At 46.7% G+C, this 19963-nt stretch overlaps 1 protein-coding gene across 4 annotated transcripts in view; it reads right to left on the bottom strand.

Annotated features, from left to right (window-relative positions):
• The window catches only part of DCAF1 (DDB1 and CUL4 associated factor 1), a 116455-nt gene that overhangs the window by 29587 nt on the left and 66905 nt on the right, over positions 1–19963 (bottom strand). For all 4 annotated transcript variants that reach the window (XM_075073038.1, XM_075073035.1, XM_075073036.1 and 1 more), the window contains 4 exons: positions 11976–12069; positions 10580–10684; positions 3748–3821; positions 1344–1448 (listed from right to left, as the gene is read on the bottom strand). In XM_075073038.1, the coding sequence (XP_074929139.1) occupies positions 1344–1448; positions 3748–3821; positions 10580–10684; positions 11976–12069 (378 nt within the window). The remainder of the gene's footprint in view (positions 1–1343; positions 1449–3747; positions 3822–10579; positions 10685–11975; positions 12070–19963) is intronic.

Raw genomic sequence — 19963 nt, 5'->3', positions numbered from 1 at the left:
AATGGAAATAGCTATTTAAAAAAAAAAGTTTTACAGTAAGTTTATTTTGTAGATTTGTCAAAATCATGACAAAGTTTACCACAAGAATGCTGAACATTAAATTAAATTAATTTAGGAGAAAACAGGCATGAACACGAGGCACACTCACTGACTACAGCCAGAAACCCTTATTTTACACATATTTGTGCTCTGGGATAGATGTTGGCTGGCTATTAGGTAGTCATGCTTTGGAATATTACTTGGAAAGGACAACAACTGGTATTTCTTCTATTAGAAAGTATTTTTGCTGTTCTAAAGAGTTACTAAACCAGATCCATCCAGTCTGGTGGTGTGCCTCAAACAGTGGCAGATAGAGAATTCCTCCTTCATAGTAAAGCACCCACTGCCCCATAACACAACATTTGAACCAATGTGGTATCAGGGATGAGAAAGAAAAGCATTCTTCCAATCTAATTTGTGTAGGTGATGTGAGGTACTACCAATATTATACAGAGCATAAATCCACTGATTAGACTGAAATCCAGTTTCCTCCATGGATGCTATTATCAAATGTTCCTCTGAAAGCCAGTAAAGCAGTTTTATTCTAACAGGAGATTAAGGAAGTGGAATGAACACCAAAACCCCAGCTTTCCATGCAGTCTGAAGAAATCAAACTTCTCTTTACAGCCCCCTCAACACGCCAACACAGAGGAAAAAAGAAAAGTTAGCTGTGTTTCTACGATGCAGACATCAATGTATCACAATACAAACACCAAAAAGGTGATGATAAACCACTCCAGGGTGTGTGTGTGCTGTGTGAGAGAGAGAGAGAGATTTCCACTCTCCTTCAACCAAAGCAACATGTGTTGGGCAGTTCTATGAAGCTTGGCACCAAGAGGTCTCCTGAAAGCTGACTATAGAATGTGCTGTAGCACAGCAGGTAATCCTATTACCTACTGTATCCTCAGTAATAATAATTCTTAGCTCTTTTATAGATTGTCAGACACAGTGAATCCAGAGGTCAAATGCTTAGTTTATGCCAGATATTAGTGCATCTCAATATAAACCTTTCTTTCTTATACATCTTTATTATACAGAAATATTGTGCAATTTCACAATGCAATACTGTGCTCCATATCCTATTTTTACAAGGGTTACAAATCATAAATGACCAAGCCAATCTTAAACCTAAAGATTTGGAAATATGTACTTAAAGACAGCTAGAAAAAAAGAACACTAGACTAGAGAATTGCTATTTTACAGTAATATTTTAACAAGCAGAAGCTCCCAGCATTCCAGCTATGAGTGAAAAGAGTTTGATCACAACTGGACTGCAACAATCAAAATGACTCTACAGTACTCACCTGATCTTCCTCTTCATCCTCTTCATCTTCTGCCAAACGCTGCCTGCCTACCTCATAGAGCCTGCAAACTGTATCCATGTTCATGGCATCCATGCTCCCTTGATTCTGAAGAAAACCCCCAACACAGCAGTTAGTACTTCGTGCAACTGTTTATGCTTTCTTACGTTACTCAACTCTATCATGATCTCCATTACAGAGGAGAGCTTACGACCAAGAACAAACAACAAAAAAGCATTTTATCTTTTTTATTTGCTACTTACATAGTGTAATTAGTACTAACGATTATTCTGTTATGCTGCAAGAATTACCTCAAGAGCAGCATAAAAGGTTTGGCTTTGAGATTCTAGCATCTATGCCACTCTCAACAAACAATTTTATACCCCATAAACCTTCACTTTGACAATTCAACACCCCGCATGTCCAACTTTGGGTTTGTTCACCCTCTCCAAAACTGCATGCCAGCTTCCCTTTAGATTCTCTCCCTCCTCTCCCACCTGAACTTTGCCAACAACCACTGCTTTAAAAACAAAACAGTTTGTCCCAAGTGGGATTTGAACTCTCCACTCTTATAGACCAACTGCTGATACACTAATAGCTCGCACTGGGACCATGGCATTACTGTTAATCGTGCCCCTAAGCATAAAACCTGCTGGTGTGTCAGGAACAGCACAGTAATCCCCAGGCTAGTATTATGGTGCCACTCTGTATGAGCATGAGGCAAGAGCCTTATCAAAAGTTAAAACTGCTTCCAAGCTGGGAAAGAAATGATTTTATAATGATCCATAAATAACTCACAATACAAAAAAACAGACAACCAATACAAGCCTGTTAGCCACTCCATCACTACAGGGTAATGGAGAAACTCAGATCATTACAAGGCCAGAAGGGACCACTGTGACCATCTAGTCTGACCTCCTGCATACACAGGCCATAGAATGTCACCCAGAAATTCCTGCATCAAGCCCCTAACTTCAGGATGTCCATAGCTTCCTTCCTACCAAGAAGAAACAGGGAGGGTAAGAGAGGCCCAAATAAAAGCTCTGGTTGCACCAGACAGAGGGAGTTTCCTTTTTTGTGCAAGTTTCAACAACAAAAGACTAAAGAATCAAAATAAAAATGTATTTCTCCCTGCTTGTGAGGAGGACTCCTCCCTCTGTGGCCACGTCTAGACTACCCGCCGTATCGGCGGGTTAAAATCGATTGCTCAGGGATCGATATATCGTGTCTCATCTAGACGTGATATATCGATCCCTGAGTGCGCTTATATCGATTCCGGAACTCCACCAACCCCAACGGAGTTCCGGAATCGACATAGGAAGCCGCGGACATCGATCCCGCGCGGTGAGGACAGGTGAGTAAATCGATTTTAGATATTCGACTTCAGCTACGTTATTCACGTAGCTGAAGTTGCGTATCTAAAATCGATTTTCCCCCGTAGTGTAGACCAGCCCTGTAGTATATTTTTTTTAAAGCAAGACAGTGTTTGAGGAATGCAGGTGCAAGGGTTCCAAGAAGTCCCCAAAATATGCTGTGACAGACCCAAACCAGTGGGGTACAGGAGTCTGGTAGAGGGCAAATATACAGGTCACTGGGTGAGTAGTTTTCTGTTCCCTGAGTGACCAGAGCAGGGGCTGTACTAGAGTAATCAGGAACCTGCTAGAATCAATTAAGGAAGACAGGCTGATTAGATCACCTGCAGCCAATCAAGGCAGGCTAATGAGGGCACCTGGGTTTAAAAAAGGAGCTCCACTTCCAGTCAGAGCAGGTGGGAGCTGCGAGCAGAGAGAGAGGAGTGTGTGAGAGCGGGAGCAAGAGGCACAAGGAGCTGAATGAAGGTCTGCTGCTGGCAAGACTAAGAATGATAAAGCGTTATCAGGACCACAGGAGAAGGTCTGGGTGCAGGAGAGAGAAGGTGTTTGGAGGAAGCCATGGGGAAGTAGCCCAGGGAGTTGTAGCTGTCATGCAGCTGTTACAAGAGGCACTATAGACAGCTGCAATCCACAGGGCCCTGGGCTGGAACCTGGAACAGAGGGCAGGCCCAGGTTCCCCCAAACCTCCCAACTCCTGATCAGACACAGGAGGAGGAGTTGACCCAGTCTGTGGGGAGGATCACTGAGGTGAGCAAATCTGCCAATAAGCGCAGGACCCACCAAGGTAGAGGAGGAGTGCATATGCTAGAGACACAGAGACAGCACTGCATTTAAGCACAAGCGATGGGGTATCGGGACCTGATCACTACTCCCCTTTCCACATCAAAACTCTAGTGCACAAGACACCCGAGACTGATAGTAGGAGCTCCAGGACTTCCAACGATGGTAGATGTTTATTTTTTTAAAGCAATGCTCTCAGACCACAGCCACAAATACTGGTATTTACTCTTCCCCAGCTATCTCCGATCCTTTACCTCAATAACAGCCAAATAGCAATCCTTGCTGTCCGTGCACAAATCAAAGATATTCCGTTTTACATCAATGGTGGCTAGAAAACAATACAAAGTGAACATAATGGTTACCAGCAGGTTATTCAATGCTTTGCCAAATATACAATATACAAACATGGCTGGACAGCTATAGCTAAAACAAAAGCATGTTTAGTACATCTATCTAATTTCAACCAGGAATGGAGAATATTTCTAAGCTGATAACACTGAGCTAGTCAGTTCTCATACTGAGCACCCCCAACTCGTGTGCAAGTATGGCTACTGGGTTTTCTGTGAAGAGGAGAGACCAAGTTGGCCCCTCACCTTCCAATGAGGTAGTGACTGAGATGGACAGAAGTGTGGGCCATCTTTTCTCATCTCAGCACATGGAAGCCAGAGGCCTTGTTTACTCATGCCTGTTGCTGCTGCACTGAGCTCAGCTCCAGGAGCGCTGCGGGCTGGAGGCTGAACTGACAGATATCTGAGCTAGAGACAGGAACAAATCCTGATGGGAGAGGGGAATGCAGGGGAGAAAAAAAGATGGTTACTCACCTTTGTAACTGTTGTTCTTCGAGATGTGTTGCTCATATTCATTCCACGTAGGTGTGCGCGCGCCACGTGCACGTTCGTCGGAAGAATTTTCCCCTAGCAACACCCGGCGGGTCGGCAGGCGCCCCCTGGCGTGGCGCCTTTGCGGTACCGTAGTGGGTAGATCTGCCGACCCGTCCGCCCTCAGTTCCTACTTGCCGGCTACTCCGACCAGTGGGAAGGAAGGCGGGTTATGTTGGAATGAATAGGAGCAACACATTCGAGTAACAACGTTAAAAAGTGAGTAACCGTCTTTATCTTCTTTGAGTGCTTCTGGGCTGCATTCCAATAGGTGGAATCCCAACTTACTAGGCGTGGGGTCCGGAGTTTGGAAGACTGTGAATACAGAACAGCTCAAGCCAAGAGCCGCATCGTCGCGACTGCTGCCCACCAAGGCGAATGGCAGAAAAGTAGGTGGGTGGACTACACCACAGGCTGCACGACATATTCTTGTATAGAGCCACGGCAGGAAGCAATCGAGGACAGCTGCGCTCCGGGGAATGCGGTAACTCGCCGTGGAGAAGGTTGAGCCAAGGCAATAGCATGTTTGGATGCAGCGTCACCAGATGATATTGTTTGCGATAACGGGACCCCTATCTGTCTGCGACGCACGAATAAGTTGGCGAGGTCTTCGGAAGGTCGGGTGCGGTCAATGTTAAACGCCAGCGCCCGACGAACACGAGTTGATGCAAGCTTCTGCTTACTGCGAGACGATGAGTTTTGGTAAAACACTGGAAGAACATGTCCGGTAGGGACAAGGGGAGACCACCTTTGGGCAGAAAGCCGGATGGGACCGAGTTGACCTTGTACTCAGGGGAATATCGTGCTATGGGCGTCCGCCACAAGAGTCCTCTGCTCAAGAAGCCACAAGGAACGCCACACTTCCACGATGTTACAGAGAGAGTGCAGTGCCAGGTTCGAAAGGAGGCCATTATGTCGAGAGTACCAGAGGCCAGGACAGGGAGTAGCGGCCTGGGGATAAGGCGCTGCAGGGCCCTTGAGGAACCTCGAGACCATAGGGTGAGAGAAGGCGAGGCTTCTCTGATGGAAGGGTTATCCTGGAGAGAGAGCCGTAGATGGACGCGCAGGATAGAGCGCGACGCCTGTTGTTAAGGGCCACAAGATTCAGTTAGAACTTGATGGGAACCTGATCGGTGACAGTGCCTGTGTTGACACCAGCGAAAACCTCTTCCTTTTGCCCAAGTGACGGGTTGCATCTACTCTCCAGAGCACTGCTGCACTTGGGTATGGAACACGCGCGCTCGTGGGCAGGGATGCGAGCGCGAGGAGCACGCAGCTCAGGTGAGGGACGGGAGTCGGGTGGATAGCTGGCGTCGTGGTCTTGTATACAAGTCCGGAATGGACCGGCAGGGAACCGGACTGGCATGACTGGTGGGGTCACAGTCTGGGGTGTGCAGGTGTGTGGGTCGCAGGCCGGTGCGATGAGATTAGTCGGCCTTGCCCTGGTACTACGAAGAACTTTGTGCACCAAGGTAAGGCGGAAGGCAGAGGACAGTGCGACAACGGAAGGGAACACGTCCGACCGAGAGCGCGGTCGAGACCGGTAAGGAGCAGAACGGCACTTCCCGGTGGTGCGGGAGGCGAAGAGCTCGATTCGGGGAACCCTACCGGCTCGGAAAGGAGAATGACTATGTTCCGGACGAAGGAGACCTCGTGGCAGAGGACTCCTCCTGCTGAGCCGGTCTGCCAACCACGTTCTGGACTCCTGGAAGAAAAGAGGCTTCCAGATCGATGCCGTGGGTTACACAAACTTCCCACAGCGTTATCGCCTCCTGACAAAGAGGGAGAGAGCGCGTCCCCCCTGCTTGTTTATATAGTGCATCGCGGTGGTGTTGTCCGTGAGCACTAAGACAGAACGGCCTCGCAGGTGAGGAAGAAAAGCCTGGCAGGCGAGGCGGACGGCCTCAGCTCCCTGATGTTTATGTGCAGCGACAGCTCCCGAGAGACCAGAGGCCCTGTGTTCGACGAGACCCCATGTGAGCTCCCCAGCCCAGAGAGGATGCGTCCGTTGTTAAGGAAATGGGACGGCTGTCCTGGGGTGAAACGCATAACCCCGCACACACCAGGGGCGGGATTTCGCCACCGATCGGAGAGTGTAGGACGCTTTCTGTGAGTGTGACAACGATGTCCATGCTGTCCCTGCGTGGACGGTAAACCGAAGCTAACCATATCTGCAGTGGGCGCCAGGCGGAGTTTGGCATACTTGTTACAAAAGTACACGCCGCCATGTGGCCTAAGAGGCTGAGACAGACCCTGGCCGAGGTCGTGGGAAGGCTAGCAGGCTGTCTATGATAGTGAGTAGTGCCTGGAAACGGCTGGGTGGAAGTGAGGCTGTCGCGACCATAGAGTCAAGACGCCCGATGAATTCTATCCTCTGGGATGGTACGAGGATGGACTTGTCGAAATTTATCAGGAGCCCTAGAGATTCGAACAGGTCCCTGATGATTGTCATGTGCGCGGCGACCTGAGCCTGGGAGGACGCGCGAACCAGCCAGTCGTCCAGGTAAGGGAAGACACATATCCCCTGGCGACGGAGGCAAGCGGCCACTACTGCCATACATTTCGTGAAGACACCGTGGGCAGAGGACAGGCCAAATGGTAGGACCGTGAATTGAAAAGTGCCGGTCCCGCACCAGAAAGCGGAGGAAAGCGTCTGTGAGGCGGGTAGATCGAAACATGAAAGTACGCGTCCTTTCATGTCGGAGAGCAGCGAACCAGTCTCCCGGATCCAAGGAAGGGATGATGGACCCCAAGGGATACCATGCGGAATCGTAACTTCCTTACGAAGGCGTTGAGTCCGCGGAGGTCTAGGATGGGACGGAGACCTCCTTTCGACTTGGGGATTAAAAAATAGCGGGAGTAAAACCTCTCGGCCTCTGAGGTCGTGAGGCACCTCTTCTATCGCTCCGAGTTCGAGAAGCGTGAGGACCTCCTGCCAGAGGAGGTGCTCGTGAGAGGGGTCCCTGAAGAGGGACGGGCAGGGTGGGTGGGAGGGTGGAGGCGAAATAAACTGGAGAGATGGTAACCAACTCCACCGTGCGCAAGACCCATTGGTCTCTGAGGTTATCCGGTCCACGCCGGGAGGAAGGGAGAAAGACGGTTGGAAAAAAAGAAGAGGAGTCGGGAAAGGGACTGGTGCTCTGCTCTCTGGCGCACCTTCAAAAGTTTTGCTTCGGTCCCGCCGGTGGTTTGGCGGTACCGTTGTTTTGCCCCCCTTGGGAACCGGACTGGCGTCGTCGGTTCACCCGTCCCCGCCGTCTGTTGAAGTCTTGGCGGGGGCGTGGTGGGGATAAGGGCGCTGAGGTTGCTGTCGAAAGGACCTCCGCTGGGTCTGCGGTGTGTGCATGCCCAGGGAGCGCATTATTATGCGGTTATCTTTAAGGCTTTGCAGCCTTGGGTCCGTCTTCTCTGAGAAGAGGCCCTGCCCTTCAAAAGGGAGGTCTTGTATGGTATGCTGCAGCTCGGAGGTAAGCCGGACACTTGCAACCAGGAAATCCGTCTCATGGTAAAACGCCCGACGCGATGGTTCTAGCTGCTGGTCTGCGGCGTCGAGCGCAGCCTGTAAGGCTGTCCTTGAGATCTTCTTGCCTCTTCCACGAGACTTTTGAACTCAGGGCGGGAGTCTACCGGGACCAGTTCAGTAAACTTGTCCATGGTCTGCCAGGTATTAAAATCATATCTGCCTAGCAGCGCTTGTTGGTTTGCGACACGTAACTGGAGACCCCCAGCGGAGTAAAATCTTACGGCCCAGCAGGTCCATACGTTTAGCCTCACGCGATTTGGGGCGGGGCTGGTTGGCCATGACGCTCCCTCTCATTCACGGATTGGACGACCAGAGCATGGAGGAGGATGGGTGTACAGGTAGTCGTACCCTTGGAGGGTACCATGTACTTTCTCTCCACGCCTCTGGCCGTCGGAGGATCGATGCTGGGGCCTGCCAAATAGACTCCGCTTTGGCCTGAATAGTTCGTATGAAGGGCAGGCGACCCTCGTTGGTGCATCGGATGAGAGAATGTCCACTACAGGATCCTCAACTTCCGGCACCTCCTCCGCTTGTAGATTAATGCTCAAAGCCACTCTGCGGAGCAAATCTTGATGAGCGCGAAGGTCAATAGGGGCGGGCCAGAGGTCGAAGTGCCCGCCACTGCCTCATCTGGGAGGAGGAGGAGGAAAGACCGGGGACCGGGGCTCCCCTGCAGGTTGTTGATCCAGAGCATGGCTCGGTTCGAGGGGTGCCTCTGGGTCCTGTGACTCGGCAACATCGGTTGCCGGAGGAGGAACGCTGATGGTGGCCTCTGGCACTCGAGCTGCACCAGCAGATCTCGCCGGCGGGAAAGGATCGCCTTGGGCTTGATGGTACGCCCAGGCGTCCAGAAGGACCACTGCTGGGGCTGGTCCGGATCTTGGCCCACATCCCCATAGAGCACGCTGTCTGGTCGCGAGGAGCCGGAAGGGTGTCTGGAAGGCCAAGGCGGGGCAGACAACCCGTAGGACTGGTGCCGAGTGACGGTCGGTGCCGGGGAACGGTGCCGAGAGTCGAACCGGTGCCGAGATCGGGACGGGACCTACGACCAGCGCGGTGCCGGGAGGTCGACCGGATCGGGTGCGCGACGGTATGATGGACTTCGTCGGAAGCGGTGCCGAGAGCCAGAGCGACGTGCTGAGCGTCGGTCTGTAGATCGGGACCTGGACCGGTGCCGCGAGTACGACCGGCGCCGAGAGTAGGATCGGTGCCGGGACTGCGAGCGGCGTCGGAGATGGCGAACCATGGCGTGAGCGGGATCGGTGCCGAGATCTCGATCGGGACCGGCGCCTATCCAGTGCTCCCAGAGATGGAGGTTGGAGCATCGCTGGCTTTCCATAGAGGGAGCGCCCGCACCGGCGGTGCCGGGGCTGAGGCAGGGAAGGCTCAGTGAGCGCTATCAGGTCCCGCGCCGTCGTGAAGGTTTCTGGCGTAGTCGGGATCGTGAGCTCGACCACGGCACGTGCCGGGGAGCTATCAAGCACCGGACTCGACGGCCCTTGCCCGGCCGGAGTCGACGGTACGGAAGCACCGGTGCCGGGGCAGATAGTGGTGCGTGCCGGCACGGCTTTCCTGGCTCGGACTGCGGTTCCGGAGGCGCGACCGCAGGAGCCTTCGCCTTCTTCGGCCGAGGTGAAAGCGAGCGCCGCCGGGCTGGCTGCTCAGACGAGGACTTATGGTGCCGCGGTGCTGTGGCGGTACCGCTCGTCCCGGTGCCGAAGACGGGTGGTTTCGGTGCCGGTGCGGTCGGTGCCGGAACTGCCGGAGTCAGGGCGGCCTCCATAAGGAGCTGCTTTAAACGGGAGTCCCGCTCCTTTTTTGTCCGCGGTTTGAAGGACTTGCAGATGCGGCACTTCTCGTCAGATGGGATTCCCCAGGCACTTGAGGCAACGATCGTGGGGGTCTCCCGTTGGCATCGGCCGACGACAGGCCGAGCACTGCTTGAAGCCGGGAGAGCCGGGCATGAGCCTGGGTCCCGGAGCGGGCGAGGAGGAGTATACCTCAGCCACTAACTATATACAACTACGTTTAACAACTATACTTATAACTATTAACTATTAACAACTACCAAACAACACTAACTAACTAAGAACTATGTAGAACGGGTGAAACGCTAGGGATGTGGAGGTCAGCTAAGCCGCACTCCACGTTCCAACGACCGACACGGGCGGTAAGAAGGAACTGAGGAGCGGCCGGGTGGCAGGGGCATATATACGGTGCCGCAAAGGCGCACGCCAGGGGGCGCCTGCCGACCCGCCGGGTGTTGCTAGGGGAAAATTCTTCCGACGAACGTGCACGTGGCGCGCGCACACCTACGTGGAATGAATATGAGCAAGCACTCGAAGAAGAACGGGTTCTTTCATGAAGCTGTACAATCAAAGCCTCGGCCATACCACCGACTATTTCTCAGATTCACGTCTGACTTGGCGGAAGGAAAACCAGAGCTGATGACTGTAGGCCACAGAGTGAGTGAAGAGAAGAAATCATGTACTGGAGCAGAAATTCTAACTCAAGTTAGTTTAGTGTTGAAGACGAAGTTTGTGCTTGGAACAGGGTATATTAAGCAGAATTTGTTTTCATAAGATACTGTGGGGAGGTAACAGGTGGGGTTAAATAAAGAAAAATTTATGTCAACCTGCACCAAACCCACAAAGCAACCCCTGGCAACTGCACCTTCATCCTCACCTATAGGTTTATAGTCCGTTGCATTGAATGTCCTGAAGGATGACCCAAAGGGGCTTCTCATCCTCTCCTCCAGTAGGTCATCTTCATCATCCGCCTGCAACATAGCTGACAAGGGAAAGACTATTAGGTAAGTCCATGTCTCATTTACAATGCTACCTCTAATCATTTTATGAATCTGTCAGGGTCCACACAATACTATGATTTATTTATTTTTTTAGGTTTTTGCTTTTAATAATTTGGCAAAACCCCATTTAACCAACATGTACTGTTCCCAAGTTGTCTTTCACCACACTGAAGGTTACAAAGATTAGCAAATAAATGGAAGCAGATTCTTTCCCCAATCATTACAAACCAAACTTTTGCATTGCATTACAAATTTTCAAAAGGCACAAATGGAGTTTGATGCCCAACTTCTATTGACCTTTGGTGGGAGCAGAGTGCCTAACTTTTCTTTGTGCCTCCTATTAAAATTTACTAAATAAACAGTTTTTTTTTAAAAATCTCTCCCTACAAGTTATGGACAGAGGATTTGGAGTCACGACCCTTGGGTCTCTTCTGAGCAGGGGAAAGGAGAACGTCTAATTGTTAGAACAAGAGATTCTGAATTTATGACTAGGGAATGTAATTAAAAGCTATCATAATGCATATGCAAAGGGGACCTAATTAACGTTGCACAGACCATCTTAACTGTGGCATTTCCTAACTTTGGACTACTTGACATTGCAACTTAATGTTCTTTTAATGCGGTTGAGTGGGTGTTCATTCCTTAAGGCAACTTGCCCACGGCCCAAAGAGTCACTGCTTTCTAGAGGATTAAAACTTAATATACTTCAAAGGAAGCAAACTGCATCATAATCTGATAATATGACCATCATATCATAATCTGCAAAAGTGGCCAGTATATTTCCTTATGTTCCAAAATCCCCAGAAACTGCTAAAACCAGTGGTTCAGATTCCCCTTGAGGAACGCAACCGAAGTTCAGTGGCCATGTATCCTTAACATACTGCTCTATTCAGAAGCGTCAGATTAATAGGCGCTCCACTGACAGTTAAGTTCCACACTGTTAAATTAGATACCACTACTAGAGGAATGGATAAAGTGTAGCCAGTGAAGTTTTAAACAGCACCCTAAAGAGTTGGTGGACACTACAGGTCCCCACCATGCAATGATTCACTGTAGCTTTTATGAGTTGCAACTTCCCTTAAAAATGACTAAAGCCAATTACAGCACTCTTTCCTCATGTAAGTTACGAAGTACAGCCATTGGCTGGAAAAAGTTTCCATTTGTCTGCTTTACCATGAACATGAGGAAAAGAACACCCATACCCTCAGCTTCTACTCCAAGGAGATTGAGGAGAACAACAATGCCATGGTGCAATACTCAGGGACATCCTACCTCCATACATAACTGTGCCAGTGTAGTTGAAGACTACACGGCACTGATCCAATGCTGGTACCGTGTGCAGCAAATGGAACGTTCGAAGATCCCACTGGAAGAAAGAAATTAAGGAATAACACACGACAAACTTTCCATTTTAATTCCATGGTGAGCAGGAGAGTAATAGTGCCCAACTAATGAAGCTTACTTGCCAGGTCAGGCAAATACTCAGCTCTCTTCTACCACCACAAGCCCTCCAGCATGAACAAAAATATAATTAAACATGTTGCACCAAGTCCTCAGCTGTAAGCACGGTAGTTATGATGAAGTTTTTGGTGAGGTGAGAAATGATCACCTGAATGAAATGACAATGGTAAAACTACAAACACCTATGAGTCACACCTGAAAGGGCAGAATATAACATGCATCAACAGAAAACCCTCTCAACTCCCTCTGTTACTGGAGAGGTCCATATTTCCCTCTCCTCTCCTGCCTCCCTTTCTGAAAGTCTTAACTCCCCACTCCACCCCCATCTCACCCAATCTTTAACATAACCAGTGTCTTACCACCAAGACTACAGAGATGTAAGAACCTTCGCAATGAAAACAGGAGTTGTACTTGCATGGAGAGCACCACTGAGAGTTAGCACAGGAATTGCGGCCCAAGTGAAAGTCTGGTACTGAGGCAGGTAAACTTCTAAATTAGTTCATTCAATGTAATATACAGAGGAAAAACTCCTGCTATGGTACACCCGATATAATGTGACCCAAAATAACACGAATTCGAAAGTTCGATATAACGCGGTTTTACCTATAACATGGTAAGATTTTTTGGCTCCTGAGGACAGCGTTATATCGGGGTAGAGATGTAGTAGAATGTCAGCAGCAGATCAAGATGAGGGACACCCAGTTTACTGCACAGAGTGCAGAATGTGTGACTGCTTGCCTTATGGCCAAATGCAGAACCTGAGACTAGAATTATTCAAACAGATAGAAATATTTAGAGACAAAACACTGAAAGCTGAACCCACCTCAGAATAAGCTGCCTCAATCCTCCAGCTGAGAAAGCCAGTTTCCCAATGAAGCCAGTGTGGAAGAGAAGAACAAATCTCCCTAGTTGGAACCCACTATTATTTCTTACTCACCATGGCAGTCACTCCAAAATATGGGGTTACAGATTAAATAACTAGAAATATCAATAGTTCAGCATGTGATGATCATGAAATTTGACTATTGAATGTGCAGGTAAAAGATCTCAAGAGACATCTGGACAGACTTATAGCAAATGCTGGGGATTTGCTCGTAAGACGTGCCATATTGGTAAGAGAGATAGAGAAGTCATCCTGGAAGTTAAATTGTTCGGGGGGGGGAAACACTTTGAATCCTGGCCTCCATAGCATCTTTCTCTAAAAACTGGGCCAACTCGGCAGGCCTGATTTCAAAATCTCAGTGTATAGGTGAGAGTGTGGAGGAGCTTACATTTACTAGATGCTGGGTAATGTGGAGGGAAGGGACAGCCTATGCAGAACAATAGGTTCCACCAACAAAAATGGAACCAACCTGAAGACAGAGAAAATTAACAAGGCTTTGGGGTCTTATTTGAAGTAGGAGCCGGGTGAAAGTCACAGTATCTGATGAGCAGTCTGGACAAACACGAAGGAAATTCTGTAACCAGTAAAGAATAGGAATACAGCTGTACTGAAGGAGTGACTGGTTGAAATCACAGAGGCAAAATTCTGGAAGAGTAACAGGGGATCAGACTAAGGAGTTAAAAGAGGTACAAGGCCAAAAATAAACTATACAATGGCATAATACACCAGTACATATGCTTAAAAGCAAAAAAAAAAGTGAACTAAAATGCCTGACAACAAAAAATGGCCTTGACATCAAAGACATTATTGAAACATGATAGAATGGCAATAAGTAATGTGATACTGTAAGACCTGGCTACAGGCTATATGAGAAAGGAAGACTATGTGATAGCAATATTTCTAAAAAAGACCACTACAGAATCTCAAGACAAGATTTCTTAGTATAGAGCACCATACAGCAAAACATATGCCAATACAATTCTTACATCAAAAGAACACAAACAACAATTATTTTTAATGTGAAGGCTAATAGTCAAGTACATAATGTGAGGGACAACAAAGCACCTAAGTCTAAAAAATTATAAGAGGTAACTTCAACCACCTACACATAAATTGGTCAGATGTCACAACAAGACAAGGAGGGGTAAGGCAATTTCTTGACTCCATCAATGGATTGCTTCTTGGGACAGACAGTGCTAAAACACAAAAGAGGAAAGACTTAGTTTTAAGTCAAGGACAGCAATACACAGGAGTTGATTAAAGTAGTAACTACAGTTCAGCCATTAAGCAAGAGTCACCATAACATAAGTTCCACATCCTCAAGGAAATAATCATACCAAAGACTCGACCAAATAATAAACTTGAGGAGGATTTAAAAAATTGAATTAAATAAAAGCAGCTAGTGAGAAGTAAAAGGAAATTAAAATTCTAGAATTCAACATGTAGGTTATTTAAACAAACCAAACCATTAAGCAAAAAAGAATCAAGAGGACAAGAATAAAACACAAATGACAGATAGTACAGTTAAATGGCAAAGCTCAACAGTTTCAGAGGTGTCCTTCAGAAAACAGAAGTGTGAAGCCATCAGAAATAAATAAATAATCCTCTCTTAAATAGTGTTTTTCAGCTATGACACTCAAAGCACTTCACCAAATAAAGTCAGTATCATTACCTTCAGATTGTGAAATTGAAGTACAGGCTAAGATGGACTTGCTGAAATGTTTCACAACAGGTCACTGGCAGAGCTCGGAATGTTACCCAGGTCTACTGACTCTCAGTTTAGTGCCCTATCCATTAGAACATGTTGCCTTCCAGATGGAGACTAAACTAAGGCAGGTAAAGTGTAAGCTCCAAGTCAGAAGGGCTAGGAGAGAATCTGAAGTGCAAATAACCAAAAACAAACAAGAAATTCTTTAAACTGGAAGCAGAAAGCCTGCAAAAGAGCTATTATATCTGCTGAACTAACAGTGTTAATGAAACAAGCAAAGAGAATAAAGACAGGGCACACAACCCAAGATTATGTCTGTGCATTAAACTTCACTGCAGAAGATGCTGGGGAGGGGTAACCACCTCAGACCTACTTTTTTCACTTCACGGACATCAGATTAAGCTGTTAAAATGAGAAGGTACTGGAACAAACTGATGAGTTAAAGTGCAAGAAGTTACTAGGACTAGAATCCAAAGGAATTTAAGAATGAATATGCTAAACTGCTAACAAATATACACAATCTATCATTAAAGTCAGCTACAGTACCAAAGGACTGGAGGGGAGAAAAGGTCGCGCGTATCTTTAAAAAAAAAGGTGTTGGAGTGAGAATTACAGACCAGTAATCCCTACTTCAGTATCAGGTAAGTAAACTGGCCGGAACAGCAGCGAAAAATAGAATACCTAAACGGGAATGGTGAGATACGCAAATATAGCATGGCTTCTTTGAAGAAAAATGGTGCCTCTAATCTACTCAAATTGTTTGAGGAGATGAACGGAGGTATAAGAAGGAGAACCAGTTGACATAATTTGAGTTTATACAAGACTTTTGAAAAAAATTCTTTGTTAAGAAATCTAATGCATGTGGGGTAAGTGGCAACATTCCATCTTGGATTAGAAACTGGCTATTAGACAGAAATGGTAGGAACAGTCAATTTTCAGTGTGTCCAAAGAGTTAGACGGGATGTCTCAAAGTTCTATACTATGACGGTTTTTAAAATATTTATTAACGAGCAAATGAACATGGGCACAGGAGGAGGTAAAATTTGCAGAGGACAAAAGTCTTTAGATCACTCAAGATTAATGAAGAGCTTCAAAGAGTCCTAAACAAAGCTAGGTAAATAGGCAGTACAACGGCAGATAAAATTCAATGTTGTCAAATACAAGATAATGTACATTGGAAGGAATAATCTGAATTATTCACTTACTACAAGTCAATTTAGAACCGAGCAATCATTCAGGAAAGTCCTGCTGTCAGTATGGCAATTCAATGGAAAAAACAAACAAACAAACAAAGAAACCCTCTGTTCTATGCACAGCAGTGTTTTTAAAAAAAAAGCAATCAAAAGGTTAGAATGTATACGGAATGGGATACAGAAGTGACAACATAATGCCTTCATATAAAGTAATGGTCTACCCCTATCTGGGTCAACACTGGCCACCCTAGCTCAAAAGGGATAGCAGAAATAGAAGGGGGAATCAGGGTCAAGAAATGCAAGCATGAAAAGATTGTTCTCAATACTAAACCCTCTCAAAGAGGGAACAAGACTGAAGTACATAAGATAATGAATGGTACAGAGAAGGTAGGTCAGGCATTCCTGTTTACCCTCTCATAAACAGTACAACAAGGGACGTCCAATGAAACTGAATGGCAATAACATTTAAAAGTGAACAAAACAAACCTTTTTAGATAATGCATTAACTAATATTTGCAACTCACTGTCAAAGCATTACTGAAGCCAAGGGTTTAACAAGATTCCAAAAAGTATAGACATCTATATGGATAATGAGAACATCGACAGTTGCTTTACAAGGCACTTTTGTTTTTAAGTAGAGAAAGTACTGGGTTTTACAGGGGCATTGGTTCTCAAACTTTTCACTACAACTCCATACTACAAAAAATAAGCAGTTGCAGACCCCTCTCCCATCATGCCACTAAGAAAGGTCTGGGTGGGGTGGGATGTCACAACAATTGTCCCTCTTCACAACCCCTGGGTCAAGAACTCACCCTGCATTATTCAGATGGCAGCCCACGGGCCATAACCAGCCTGCAGAGGCCTTCCCTTTGGCCTGCCGGGCATACATTGTTCCCTCCTACTCCCCACTGGGGCTTCCATTGTAAAGGTGGTCCCACTACTTGGCTCCAGCTCTGAACTCACCTGCCAGGCAATTCCTTTCCCTCCCTAGCTGCGAAGCATCTTCTGAAGCCAGCAGGTGTCAGGCAATAGGGATGGGTGGGAGACAGGGAGTGGTGCTCAGAGGTGGGTGAGCACAAGGATGCTGCAGCAAGGGGAGCACAGGGGCTGGTGCTGCCAGGTATCTAGGGTGGAGACGGAGCCAGGGGCTCTGTCCTTACAGCTAAGCCCCCAGCTGGGCACACAGGTAGATGGAGGCAGGGATGAAACAGGCTCTGGGGGGAGTCACCCCTTGCTCCACTCCTCCATCTTTCTCCCACTCAAGTATTAATAAGGAGGCACCTGACTCCTGCAGTGACTCCACACACACCCCTGCTCCATCCTCAGGGACTGAAAATCCTGGTTACCCCCAAATGACCATGGGGAACATATTGCTCATTTGGATAATCAGGATTTTCAGTTCGTTGAAATTTGGACAAAAGCACTTCACCTGTACCCGACATGACTGTGAACAGAGGAAAAATAAACTGAAGCGCATCTCAAAACATGCCTCTGATTAGACTAGCAGTAGGCATGCCAGTCAAAAATCAGCCAACATACCATCTTTGGTCCACCTGCCCGAAGTTGCCAATGCCTGCCAGCAAGGCAAAGTAGCAGTGCTCTCTCCATGCTATTTGCTTCCCACCCAGTCAGTCTGCTGAAACCAGCTGAGTCATAAAAACGGCTCTCTACTCTCACAGAAAAAATGTAAAATTGATACCAAAAACAGATCCTTTAATGAAGAATGGATCATGAATATTTGTTCTACCAAATGTAGCCAAAGTGAAGCCAAAGTTCTTGATGTGCAACAAGTGTGTTTCGGTCGCAAAGGACTACAACCTGAGATACCATTTGTATACGAACCACTCAACTTTCAATGACAATTATCCTTTGAACTCAGAGACAAGGTGTTCAAAGGTCGACTCCCTGATCACATCTTACAATTATGGAAGTAAGATGCTCATGAGTTCTGCATCACAACAGGAGATGGGTATGGCTGCTTCTCTAGGAGTGGCCTGGACTCTGGCATGGAAGACAAAACCCTTCACTGATTCCAAAACCAAAACCAAAATCAAAGAGTGTATACTGGCTGTTCTCCAGGAAGTGGAAGCTGATGAGAAGATGAAGGCAGCCATCACAAACACTGTCAAGCAAGTTCCTGTCAGACACGACTGCACTGCGCCCATGTCCAGGCTTTGACGAAACGTTCCACTGATTGTTGAAAGGTCTGAGAGGTGCTAAGTTTGTGTAAGTGGCCATTGACTAATCAATTACAATAAAGACATAGCGCAGCTGTGTTTGAATGTGAGCTACTTTGATAGACAAACCTTCTGAGAAGAACTTTTGAGTTTGATGCCCCAGAAACATTTTTCCCTGGAGATGTCGTATTTGAAGAAAATCAATGGAGCGTTTGATAAACAGCGACTCTCACTAAGCAACATCTGCTTTCTGGTAACAGATGGCAACCTTCAATGCTGGCAAGTGGCAGCACAACCAGCAGAAGTAGCATCACAACTGAAAGCCTTCCATAAAGCGTGCTGTGTGCCAAGTTGAGTGAGGTACTGAAAGATAAGGAGACTGATGAGAAAGCTCTGATGAAATTGATTGTTTTCAAGTCCGCAACAGACTATTTTGTGAGCTGATTGCTGGGCCCTCTGCAAACTATGAAGATCATCTTCTCCAGAATGATATTCACTGGCTTGGTGAGGCTACATCACTGGCCTGCTTCTGTGAGCTCTAGGCTCAAGCTATTGAGCAGCCACAAGGAGGCATCTGAATATCTGGTCCTTCTAGAGATACTGAATTCATGGTCAAATCAGCATTTCTTTGCAACATATTTGGCCACCTGAATACCCTGAATGTACAGCTGTAAAGTCAGGAAAAGATAAGCTGCAACCTTGTATAGAAGCTAGAAGCTTTTCAGAAGAAGCTAGACATATGGATTTGAGCTCTGGAAAGCTTTATTCAATTCCACAACCATTGTTCAGCACTGGAGACAGATGATGTGATCAATTCTCTCCTAATAAGCTGCCTTTAACAGCAACAGGACAATTTCAGCACCCAGTTTGGAGAGCTTTTTCATGCCAAAGGATGTAATTGGTTTTGTACATGATCTTTTCTCCATACCACCTGAGCATGACTTCTCATCTCATATCCACATGGTCCTCCCTGTAATAGATGAGGGGACCCTGCAGCTAGAACTAGTCAACCTGCAGACCTCTGATATGCTGAAGAATGAATTCAAGAACACCAAAATCATGACATCCTGGACACGTTATCTTGACACAGAAAGATACCCAAACTTCAAGAAACTCTTGCTGCTGGTACTCTCAAATGTTCAGATGATACATGAACAAATCCAGATTTGTAGTCAGAAGCGCATTCAAGAATGATGCTTGACACAAACGAGTCTCTGGAGTGCTACCTTTGCATAGCAGTCACTTCACTGAAGCTGAACTTAAACAAGCTAGCACAGAGGAAGAAGTGCCACTTTGTGCTCTAGTAATAACAGGTTATTAGGACTGCCAAGCGATTAAAAAAAATTAATGGTGCTGTTAAACAATAATAGAGTACCATTTATTTAAATATTTTTGGATGTTTTCTATATTTTCAAATATATTGATGTCAATTACAACACAGAATACAGAGTATACAGTGCTCACTTTATATTTATTTTTATTACAAATATTTGCACTGTAAAAAAAGAAATATTTTTCATTTACCTAGTACAAGTACTGTAGTGCAATGCCTTTATTATGAAAATTGAACTTACAAATGTAGAATTATGTACAAACTGCATTCAAAAATAAAACAACATATAACTTTAGATCCTACAAGTCCACTCAGTCCAACTTCAGCAAATCACTCAAACAAGTTTGGTTACAATTTGCGGGAGACAATGCTGCCTGCTTCTTGTTTACAATGTCACCTGAAAGTTAGAAAGGCATTCACGTGGCACTGTTGTAGCTTGCGTCGCAGAACATTTACATGCCAGATGTGCTAAAGAGTCAAACGTCCCTTCATGCTTCAACCACCA

Source organism: Chelonoidis abingdonii, chromosome 16 (assembly GCF_003597395.2).
Source record: "Chelonoidis abingdonii isolate Lonesome George chromosome 16, CheloAbing_2.0, whole genome shotgun sequence".
Lineage (NCBI taxonomy): Eukaryota > Metazoa > Chordata > Testudines > Testudinidae > Chelonoidis > Chelonoidis abingdonii.
Note: the sequence above shows the minus strand (reverse complement) of the source record. Positions and strands in the feature narration are given on the sequence as shown.